The 12,108-nt window shown below is 42.4% G+C and overlaps 1 protein-coding gene across 1 annotated transcript in view; it reads left to right on the plus strand.

Moving 5' to 3' along the window:
* Positions 1-12,108, plus strand: part of fryb (furry homolog b) — a 118,505-nt gene that overhangs the window by 17,384 nt on the left and 89,013 nt on the right. Inside the window, exons 2-7 of the mRNA XM_084320763.1 lie at positions 7,042-7,235; positions 8,089-8,142; positions 8,382-8,521; positions 9,416-9,506; positions 10,262-10,341; positions 10,669-10,749. Of these exons, the coding sequence (XP_084176889.1) occupies positions 7,042-7,235; positions 8,089-8,142; positions 8,382-8,521; positions 9,416-9,506; positions 10,262-10,341; positions 10,669-10,749 (640 nt within the window). The remainder of the gene's footprint in view (positions 1-7,041; positions 7,236-8,088; positions 8,143-8,381; positions 8,522-9,415; positions 9,507-10,261; positions 10,342-10,668; positions 10,750-12,108) is intronic.

Genomic DNA, 12,108 nt, shown 5'->3' on the forward strand with positions numbered 1-12,108 from the left:
GTGTGTGTGTGTGTGTGTGTGTGTGTGTGTGTGTGTGTGTGTGTGTGTGTGTGTGTGTGTGTGTGGTAGTTTATGTGAGTGGGAGTGGTGGGTATGTAAGACAGTGACCGTCAACAGTCTATATATAGTGCCCCCCACCCCTCTCTCTCTCTCTCTCTCTCTCTCTCTCTCTCTCTCTCTCTCTCTCTCTCTCTCTCTCTCTCTCTCTCTCTCTCTCTCTCTCTCTCTCTCTCTCTCTCTCTCTCTCTCTCTCTCTCTCTCTTCTCTCGGGCAGTGCTGAAGTTCCAACCCGACTCTCTCTGGACAGATCTGCACACAAGGAGCGGGACGTTTTAAACTGCTGCTGACCCGCCTCAGTGCAGCGACACCACAGCCAGCGACACTAGCAGACTTTACTGCAGGACTCCAGAGGAGAGCCATCATGGACGTGTCTCTCAGACCCAGGAGTGAAGGACTGGAGAGGCAACAGACTTTAACAAGAGACCCCTGATTTGTCATGCGGTCGCTGAAGCGAGACTTTTGACACTTGAGTTGTGGGCTTATATAGTCATACGCAGGGCCGTATAATGTGCCCGCTCCTGGTCCTATCAGCAGCAGTCCCAGTATGACCTGAAGAACTTTGGCGTTTATGGCTGAGGTTGGTCACCGTTTGTCTCTGGGGGACGTCCAGATCTCTGTGGATGGCCGAGCACTCAAGAGTTCCATGAAGTTGACTTGTCCCGCTGATGTGCGAGCAGCTGAGTAAATGCAGAGGTTTCACAATGAGGAGAGTGTTTTTTCCCCTCTCATCACTTAGAGAAGTCCGGGGATACTTAGGCTCGCATGGAATCAGCAGGATTCCAATGGAAGAAATCTGTGGAAATCTGTGCTTTGGATTAGAGCAGCTGGGATTCTAACACTGCAAATAATTAATAGAATTTCCACAGATGGATTGAAGAAAATGAAGGAGAAACATCTGCAGGTTAGGTTTTGCGGCTGTCATGGCTGTCCCCGTCCTGTGCTCCTGGTTACTGATCTCGCCCAGCTTTGTTTGGACTGAATGCGTGGACACGGCTGTAATGATGCCGTGGTGATTGTTTCGTCTCACACACCAGCCATCACACAGACCACCACACCGCCTGACTGGAGGGATGGAACGACGAGGTAGCGGTGGTTAAACTTAACCGGGATACTTCTGGTCGTGGTGGAATCTTTGGATCTCCCTCTTCCTTTTCACTCGTTACCCTTGTGGATTTGTTAACCTGTCGGCGATAGGACTGTCGTTTACACTGAAGCACGTAAGAGAATCCACACTCTGGATTACAGCTGCCAGCCAATATTTTAACAGGCAACATTTCAACCCATCAGGGTCTTCATCAGGCAGAATCATCCCGGTAGATATTGGTTTGGCCCTGCCCTGCCCTCTCCACTGGCCTTCTCTGCCAATTTGTCACCAGTTTCTATTTTGTTTTGCCTGACTCTGGCTCTGCGGTGCACCGCGTGTTTGTCTGCACCATGGAGGTCCCAGCTAGATGGAGCAGGGCCAGTTTCATCAGTTTCATCAAGGGCCTCGGTAAACCTGCGTGTGTGTGTGTGTGTGTGTGTGTTTGTGTGTCTGTGTGTGTGTGTCTGTGTGTGTGTGCGTGGGTATAATAAGTGTGTGTGTATGTACGTGTGTGTGTGTGTGTGTGTGTGTGTGTGTGTGTGTGTGCAATATACGTGTGTCTGTGTGTGTGTGTGTGTGTGTGTGTGTGTGTGTGTGTGTGTGTGTGTGTGTGTGTGTGTGTGTGTGTGGGTGGGTATAATAAGTGTGTGTGTATGTACGTGTGTGTGTGCAATATGTGTGTGTCTGTGTATATGCGTGTGTGTGTGGGTGGGTGTAATATGTGTCTGTGTATGTATGTGTGTGTAATATATGTGTGTGTGTGGGGGGGGGGGTGTAATGTGTGTGTGTGTGTGTGTGTGTGTGTGTGTGTGTGTGTGTGTGTGTGTGTGTGTGTGTGTGTGTGTGTGTGTGTGTGTGTGTGTGTGTGTGTGTGTGTGTGTGTGTGTGTGTGTTCAAACACCTGTGTACTCAAGGGTGTTTTCCTAGAAACAGGTTTATGGGCCTATCTGAGAGTGAAATGCGTCATTATGACCGGTTCTGTCCAGCTGTAGTGTTTATAGTGATGGGGTCAGGACTTAGGGGCGTGAAGGGTTAATTCACTCTGTAGGGAGCGTTGTTAACCCTCATCTTTTGGTAGAATCCTGATTGTTCTTTTGTTTTTAACTGTTTCAGGTGTTAAGCTTTCCCTGAATTGTTTCATAGAATTCTACTAATCTATAGCTTTCAGTGGCCAGTAGCCAGTGTGTGACATCATCATTAGAATATTCAGTTCTCAAAGTTCTAATCTCGTATATGAGATCGTACACCCAGGGTGGGGCAGCTGTGTACCATGTAGAATGATGACGGCACAGCGATGACAATTGATATTTACTCAAGATTGTTTAAATAGGCAATTCGTTTCTCAACTTCAACCATTAAAATTGTATTTATTGCTGTCTTGACCATCTACGTCATCAGGGTCTATCCTAGGTCATTACACTTGTTTGTATTACTACCTTATTGTGCTGAATATAGAAAAATAACTGGAAAAGGGGCATCATCTTATTTTAGGGGTCTAGACTTTTAAATGTAATTTTGATTTGATTTGATTTTGATTTGGAAATTACAAACACATCATAAAAACTAATTATCATGACCGATTTGTTTTCCTGAGGATATCACCTAAACGCATTAATTAAAACACTTATTTCCAAGGTGGTCCTCGATGGAAGACGTAAAAACATTGCACCAAACGAGTGTTCCCCAAGCGAGTTAAGTAACTGAGCTCTTGCGGTGAGAATGCTGGTCGCATTTTGCTGAGCGCATTTTTTAATCACTTAATGTTCTGCTCTATCTGAGCGCTGAGCAATTGCCATCTAGCACGCATCCACATTTGACAGAAGTAAGAGCGTCCATGTAGGATCCATTTCTTCCGTATACTGATCCTAGTCAGAAAGTGCTCAGCAACGCTCTTCCATCTTTCTCTCTCTCTCTCTCTCTCTCTCTCTCTCTCTCTCTCTCTCTCTCTCACACACACACACACAGCCTGCAGTGACGGGTACAAAACAAAACACACAGAGGAGAAGTTACGATGCCAATTTTAAGATCACAGTCATCAAACAACTGTTGAGCAGCCAAGAAATGTTATTGTTAAAAGTGTTTTATTATCCTTATTTTCAAGTACAATTATCTGATGATTCTTTATAAAAACAAGATTTGGTCATAAAAAATTTGTACTTTACTATGTGTCTATAGTCTATACCATGTTCTTCTAGCATGGCTTCCACATTCCACTAAGATTTTATGATGATGAAATTGACTCAATCCCCGCCCTCATTTCTTGATCCTCCAATTAGAACTGTTGCCCGCCTAGAAAGCAACAGTTGTGCTTATTTTTTTATTCATACTGAGTGTCAAGTACTTGAAAATTAGAACATAGTTGAGTGGTAATCGTTTTCTCAGTAGCGTGTTATAGGACTGAACAACAACTGCAATATGGCCCCTAGTGCAATATAAACACAGGACACTGCAATATGGCCCCTAGTGCAATATAAACACAGGACACTGCAATATGGCCCCTAGTGCAATATAAACACAGGACACTGCAATATGGCCCCTAGTGCAATATAAACACAGGACACTGCAATATGGCCCCTAGTGCAATATAAACACAGGACACTGCAATATGGCCCCTAGTGCAATATAAACACAGGACACTGCAATATGGCCCCTAGTGCAATATAAACACAGGACACTGCAATATTTGTATTTGTGTGAAATTAGTCTCAACATACCATTCTAAATTAAATATGATGTCCTGGCCTACAAATGGTTTCCTACAGTCTTAAGAAAACTCATTTGTTTGGGGCAGATCACACCATGATAATTCATGTTTTTCAATGAAAATGAGAATAATGACACAAAAATGATAATTCCCTCAAATATTGTGAAGGCAATATTGGTGCAATATTGGTCAAAAGAATCGCATTTCGAATTTTTTTTCCAAATCATTCAGCCCCAGTTAAAGCTGTCCTCGACTACAGAGATTGGTAGTAATACTCACGACTGCTCTATTTCTCCATGACATGAGACGGCTGAATTCTCAGGCATTGATCTTTAGAAGAGCACTTTTGTCCTGACATTGAGTAGAGATTATCTGCATTCATCAAACTTGACAGTTGTTGTTTTTTTAAACCTTTATTTACCCAGGGTAGGTTCTCCGAGCACGAATGCTCTTTTTCAGCAACGCCCTGCTTCACATTCACACAGTTTCCTTCATCACCTGGGAGCTGCCCAGTACAACCAGTCTGACACTGTTGGCCACTGAGCAACTCCACTGGAGAAGTTTGGGGTTGTGTTAATTTTGTCAACGAAAATGATGACTAAATATGGTTGTCAATGAAGCTTTTTCCCCTGACTAAAAAGAAAAAGTCAAAATTGAGACTAAAACTGACTAAGACTAAAATGCTCAGACCTGTAGTTGGCTAAAACTGACTAAGACTAAAATGAAAAATAAACGAAGGTGACTAAATATGATAAATGAAAAAAGAGCATTTGACACATGACTAAGACTAAAACTATTGATTTGATTATGTCTTATGGTGTATATATGTGGAGCACTTCTATGCTCTATATGTATATATATATTATTTTTGTACAACCAGGGGTCATCATGTCTGCTTCACATGGGCTGTGGAAACGTTCGGTTCACTTGACTGTTTTTGTTATTTTAAGACTGGTGAGGGTCTTTAACTGTTTACATCTTTAACTCATTACGTTATGGGGGGAGAGGGACGTCTACATGAATCTATGATCCCATTACAAATTAATGTGAATTTGACTGATTGTAGCGGTACATAGAATTGCATTACAAGAGAATAAAATGCCTTTTTTTTCATTAACGAAAACTAGACAAAAATGTCATCCGTTTTCTGCGACTAAATCTAGACTAAAACAAAAAAGACAAAATCGAGACTAAAACTGACTAAGACTAAAATGCTCGGACCTGTAGTTGACTAAAACTGACTAAACGAAAAATAAATTAAGGTGACTAAATGTGATGAAAACGAAAAAGGAGCATTTGACACATGACTAAGGGCTTGGATCCACCTGCCGCATATTTCTGGGCGCAAGCGTCTTTTGTCAATTGTTCCCAATGGGGACAGAGCATGCTGCCGCCTATAGGAAATGCGCTGCAGTCGGCTTCTTTTTTCAGTTTTTTTGTGCGGCAGCACCCAGCGTTTAAAGTTGAACCTTTCTGAACTTTTCAGAGCGATGCGCTGAGCGCATTTCAGACAACCAATCACAGCCAGTCATATCTACCACTCTGTTTGTAACCTGACACCGGAGCTGCCTGCCTGTCTACCCGCAAAATTGCAGCAGTACAAATACACTAATAACTACACGAATACACTAATAAAAAGCTAATAAAAAGCAAAGGGCGAACTGTGGTGTCAGGCAATAACTATATATATAATTAATATACAATAAAGTGTATTAAAATATGCTATATGTGCAAAACCGCGGCAGTAAAATACGATAAAAAGATGGCTGTCGCTAGATTTTTTCTCTCTGTCATCTCGCTACAAGATGCGCTTCATCCCAAAACTACCGGCGCACTGCCAGCGTTTTTCAGCTGTCTGTCTTTCTCTCTCTCTCATATCTGTTCCATAGACATAGACCACACCCTGTGTGTCTGTCTGTCTGTCTGTCTGTCTGTCTGTCTGTCTGTCTGTCTGTCTGTCTGTCTGTCTGTCTGTCTGTCTGTCTGTCTGTCTGTCTGTCTGTCTGTCTGTCTGTCTGTCTGTCTGTCTGTCTGTCTTTCATCCTGTCTGTCTTTCTCTCTCTCATATCTGTTCCATAGACATAGACCACCCCCTGTCTGTCTGTCTGTCTGTCTGTCTGTCTGTCTGTCTGTCTGTCTGTCTGTCTGTCTTTCTGTCTGTCTGTCTGTCTGTCTGTCTGTCTGTCTGTCTGTCTGTCTGTCTGTCTGTCTGTCTGTCTGTCTGTCTGTCTGTCTGTCTGTCTGTCTGTCTGTCTGTCTGTCTGTCTGTCTGTCTGTCTTTCTTTCTGTCTGTCTGTCTGTCTGTCTGTCTGTCTGTCTGTCTGTCTGTCTGTCTGTCTGTCTGTCTGTCTGTCTGTCTGTCTGTCTGTCTGTCTGTCTGTCTGTCTGTCTGTCTGTCTTTCTGTCTGTCTGTCTTTCATCCTGTCTGTCTTTGTCTCTCTCGATCTGTTCCATAGACACAGACCACCCCCTGTCTGTCTTTCTCTCTTGTCTGTCTGTCACTCTCTTAATCTGGTGATCTATTGATGTCATCAGGGAAATTAAACTTTCAAACAGAGTCAAAGCACAAGAATAGAAGTGTGTGTGTGTGTGTGCATGCGTGCGTATGCACTTGCGTCAGTTGCGTGTGTGTCTGTGTTTGTGTGCTTGTGCGTGTGTTTGTGCTTTCATGTGTGTGCTTGTGTGTGTGTCTATGTCTATTGGCATTAGAGCCCGACCGATAGTATACCGGTATTAGGGAGTAAAACATTCCGATATCGATATATCGGCCAATATTCTTCATACATTATTATATATTATATACTGTATACAGTATATACATATTTGAATGTTGTCCACCCTCAGCCGTCTGTAAAAAATCTTTATATTTGAGCTTGATCCAAACAAGTTTGTATTGCTTGTTCTATTCTATATTATATTCTAAATAGCTTAGTCTACTCTTCACTAATGATGCATTTATATTTACCTTTAAATCACATATTCTCTACTCTATCAAGCTGCAGACAGTGCTGCTGAATCTGTTGAGAGTATTGTAAACAATGACTGAGATATATGTAAACAATGGAGTCGGAGTGCGCTATGCTGGACAAACGGTGATGGTTTAACTATACTTTAACAAGATGGTTGCCTTCCTATAGGACAGACAGAGATTGATAGATCCTATAGACTGACTGAGTATTGTTTCTATCCCCAGCCTCTCCAGTGGGACTGAAGCCTCCTCTGCCTCCAGTCAGTGGAACGTTAGGAGAGAGGAAGGGTCCTGTCACCATGGCGCCCGTCAATGTGGACCCAGAGAGCAAACCGGGCGAGTTTGTACTCAAGAGCCTGTTCGCCAATTTCACCTCCTTCTCCGAACGCAAGATACGCATCATCATGGCCGAGCCACTGGTGAGTATTGTGTAGTGTGTGTTTGTCTGTTTTGTCACACTTTTTTGTCAAATTTTTTGTCCAGTCTTGTAGCAGACGTGGTGCACTGCACACCCATACGAAAATTAACTAAGAATATCATTGTGTTGCATTCAGAAAATAGCCTCCTTTAATCGATACTGAACTAGGGCCGTTCAGCCAGGCTATCATTACAAAATGTCCCTAACTTCCACCTCTGGAGACATCAGTTGGTTTTGCAGTCAGTCAGGCTGTGAGGGTTGTTATGTAAGGATTATGAAAGATGGAGAAAGTGACTCAAGTTGACCCGCTGTTTCAGAGTTCAAGTTGAAGTGTCACCATGGCAACATCCAAGCTGCTCAGGAGAGAGTAGATGCACACTGTGTCGCTGCCCAAACGTCTTGCCACGCTCGCTTTGCCCACCACCATGTGTTTAAGTTAACATGATCATTTAAAGCACTGCTGGCTGCCAGTCCTGGTGAGGATGAATAGGTTAAGAGCTTTTTTGTTGATTATAAGTATGGTTATCTGGGTTCTAAGCAGACACAAGAATGAATTAGAAGTAGGCTAATCAAGAAAGGCAAGACGATTGGGCAGTGACACTCATATATATAAGTGGATGTTTTAGTAAAATACATTAATGTTTTAATTTTTAGATGCAAAGCAGCATCTCTATCACCATAAATGTCACTAACTCACTCATGCAGTAACTCAGCACTCATGGTTAGCCGTTCTGCCCCTACTGGCGGTTCACGGGAAATGAGCTTTGTGTAAATGTATAACACTGTTTTTGTATGAAGTGCACAATTTAGTGCAAGCATGAATGTTTTCCCTGCTCTGTATTCTCACCTCACAGGAGAAGCTCCTTAACAAGTCCCTGCAGAGAGGAGAGGATCTACAGTTTGATCAGGTAACATACAGGAACACACAATATATACCCCTTTTTCTTTTCTAAACTGATGCTAAACCAGACCTCAGAAATCCAGATCATTTAAGACTTTATGTTGTGGGGTGATACGTTACCTGAATGGCACCCTGTCTCCTCCACCCCTTCCTCTCCTCCCTTCCTCTCCCCCTTCCTCTCCTCTCTCCTCCCTTCCTCTCCTCTCTCCCTTCCTTCCCTCCCTTCCTCTCTTTCCCTCTATATAGCTGATCAGCACTATGAGCTCCTTGGCTGAATACTGTCTGCCGTCCATCTTGAGGACTCTGTTTGACTGGTATAAGAGACAGAACGGCCTGGAGGACGAGTCCCACGAATACAGACCCAGAGCTAATACCAAGTCCAAGAAGTAAGACATGCATACTGTACAAGTATTATTACACTACTACTACTACTACTACTACTACTACTACTACTACTACTACTACTACTACTACTACTACTACTACTACTACTACTACTACTACTACTACTACTACTACTACTACTACTACTGCTACTACTACTACTACTACTACTACCACTGTATTACTACTGTACTACTACTGCTGTAGTACTACTACTACTACTACTACTACTACTACTACTACTACTACTACTACTACTACTACTACTACTACTACTACTACTACTACTACTACTACTACTATTACTGTACCACCACAACTACTACTACTGTACTTCTACTTCTATCATCTACTACTACCTACTATTATCTAAAAAAAAATATATATAATAATAATAATCTAACCCTAACTAACCTTACTGTCATACACTTGTCCTAATAAACTAACCTACACCGTAGCACTCAACACTTTGATGAACATTGTTACTCAGCTGATAGAGTTGTGCCCTTCCTGATGACTTGTCATACAGAACTTGTAAGTCGCTTTGGATAAAAGCGTCAGCTAAATGACTAAATGTAAAATGTAAATGTACTACTACTACTACTACTACTACTACTACTACTACTACTACTACTACTACTACTACTACTACTACCACTACTACTACTACTGTATCATCTTCATGTACTACTACTACTACTAATTATTCTATACTACTACTTGTACTACTACTGTATTGCTAGCTAGTATAATATCTATAGCCACAATGTTTGAATGAAGAGCAATCAAACCTCTCTCTCTCTCTCTCTCTCTCTCTCTATCTCTCTCTCTCTCTCTCTCTCTCTCTCTCTCTCTCTCTCTCTCTCTCTCTCTCTCTCCCTCTCTCTCTCCCTCAGTGATGAGCAACAGAAGGACTACTTATTGGAGCGGAGAGATCTAGCCATAGACTTCATATTCTCCCTAGTGCTCATAGAAGTTCTTAAACAGGTACAGTAACACCTGAGTGTTTCATCATCACATGTCATGCAAATGGTAAATGGTGCATTTATATAGCGCTTTTATCCAAAGCGCTTTACAATTCTGTTCCTCACATTTTTACCCATTCACTCACACATTCACACACCGACGGCGGAGGCAACCATGTAAGGTGCCGACCTGCTCATCAGGAGAGGTTAGGGGTTAAGTGTCTCGCTCAAGGACACTTCAACACGCTTCCCAGGAGGAGCAAGAATCTAACCAGGAATCCTCTGGATTACCAGACGACTGCTCTACCTCCTGAGCCACTGTCGCCCCTCATGCGTTAGATCATGGAACGCTGTGTGTTTCATCCTAACCAGTAGAAAGAAAAGCCTGTGGTCTAGTGGCATTTAACTCTTAGAGGAGATAGAGTTAGTGCCCAGTCGACCGAACCACCGCAGTCGAGAGAAATTGCATGTAATCCAAACTCAATGCAAGCAATTTCCTGCACCTGGCTGTGTGTTGCTTCACAGCTGTGGGTGATTACGGGAGTAATCAATGTGCACTTCCACCGCACACAGAAAAGTCTTCTTTAAATGTAACATCTTTATTTTAAAGTTAAACTATACAGCTCTATATTTTTACCTGCACAAATTAAAATTAAATATGTTACGCGCCGGAAGGCCGGAGAGATACTGCATGTTTTTATCTGTAAAGAGAAAAGTCTTGTTGGTTTTTCCTTGACTTTGTGTCATTACCTTTTCTGTTTCTCTCTCTGAACCCAGATCCCCCTGCATCCTCTCCTGGATGGACTGATCCAGGAAGTAATAAACCTTGCTTTCAAACACTTCAAATACAAAGAAGGGTAAGGATGAAACACAAAAATGTTTTTTACATGAATGCTTTGACTAAAACACAACTCAAGAGGCTCAGTGCAAACGTCCAGCACATCCACATGCATCTACATACAACTCATACAGATCCAGCTGAATATCTTCCAGTCGTCAGTCACACAGCTCTGCAGTTTCAGTAATTTGCAAACTACACAACCTCACACACCTACACACAATGCAAATGTCCCTGGTTTGCCTTGAGACTATGAATCGAGCTTTACTGATTCTTGAAAGAAACTATAGACTGTAGTTTTAGTTCTTTGCTTCCATGTGTGATATTTTGTTTATGTGCTTGTCAGGTATCTGGGTCCCAACACAGGCAACATGCACATCGTGGCTGACCTTTACGCCGAAGTGGTCGGGGTCGTTGCTCAGTCCAGGTAGGTTCACACGATATGGACGTGACTGTGTGTTAACCCTTTCACTACCACACTACCAAATGGTTAACCCTTTCACTGCGACAATACAAAAGGTTAACCCTTTCACTGCCACACGACAAATGGTTAACCCTTTCACTACCACACTACAGACGGTTAACAGTCTGTAGTGTGGTAGTAAAAGGGTTAACCTTCTGTAGTGTGGTAGTAGTGAAAGGGTTAAAGGTATTTTTTGTTTTGCTTGGCTATTATTAGTCATCCGTCACATTGGAGGAAATGCTTCTACATTTGTCCATTTAGTTTACTTACAACTGCTTGCTAGCAGCTTGTAGCTTACTAGTGGTGCCCCATGGTTTTAATGAGGACGGACAATACCTCCAATGTGTTGAACTCAAAATAACTTAATATAAATACAATTTAAAATGTCAAAATATTCACTTAAAGGTATAATCTGTAATACCATCAAACCATAGGCAAAAGAGCCCCACTTGGTATTGCACTTTGTTTACATTTATTTGTTTTGGTCTGATGTGTGTGTGTTGGAGTTGAGTGGGGAGATAGGGTTGCTATTGCTGGCCACACCTCAGGTTCTGCCAAGAGAGGTCTGGAGAAATTCACAGTTACTACATAGCTATATATATATATATATATATATATATATATATAGGCCTACTGTGGGAGTGCAGGAAGGATGAGACAGCAGACTGTGGTCGGGTTCTTCCCTTTATACTTCCCAACATACATTTACATACATAAAGTACAGAGACGTTCGACGTAGAAGTGACAGCTGACAGCTTATAAATTATTATAATATTATACACTTATTGTGCTGTGAATATAATTTACATTATTTTACTACTGATGACGTAATGAAGGCTGTCCCATTTCTTAGGTAAATATTTCAACCCCCATTTCGAGCTCCATTCTGAAGTACCACTACCCAGTCGAGGGCACTCCAAAACTAGGGATTAGGGCCAAGTGAACGGAATTGGGATTTGCCCTTATTTATCTCTGTCCTCAGATTGATAAAAGAGTGAACCAATACATTTTACTGCCTTTATGATTGAGGTTGTTGCTGCGTGCATGCATCTGTGTGTTAGTACAGTAAGTAAATCTAGTTTGTGTGTGTGAGAGCGAGAGAGGGGGGCAGAGATGGGGAGAGAGAGGTGGCTATAGAACATAATAATAATGCAGTAGATGAAGGCCTGCTTGTGTGGAGAGATGAATACAGCCTGCAGGAGGTCATTACGATGATGGAGCAGGTGTAGCTGCACAGGCAGAGAGCAGCTTAGTCACTGTCTTGTGCACACACACACACACACACACACACACACACACACACACACACACGCACACATCTCA

This window comes from Notolepis coatsorum (genome assembly GCF_963971535.1).
Source record: "Notolepis coatsorum genome assembly, chromosome: 8".
Classification (NCBI taxonomy): domain Eukaryota; kingdom Metazoa; phylum Chordata; class Actinopteri; order Aulopiformes; family Paralepididae; genus Notolepis; species Notolepis coatsorum.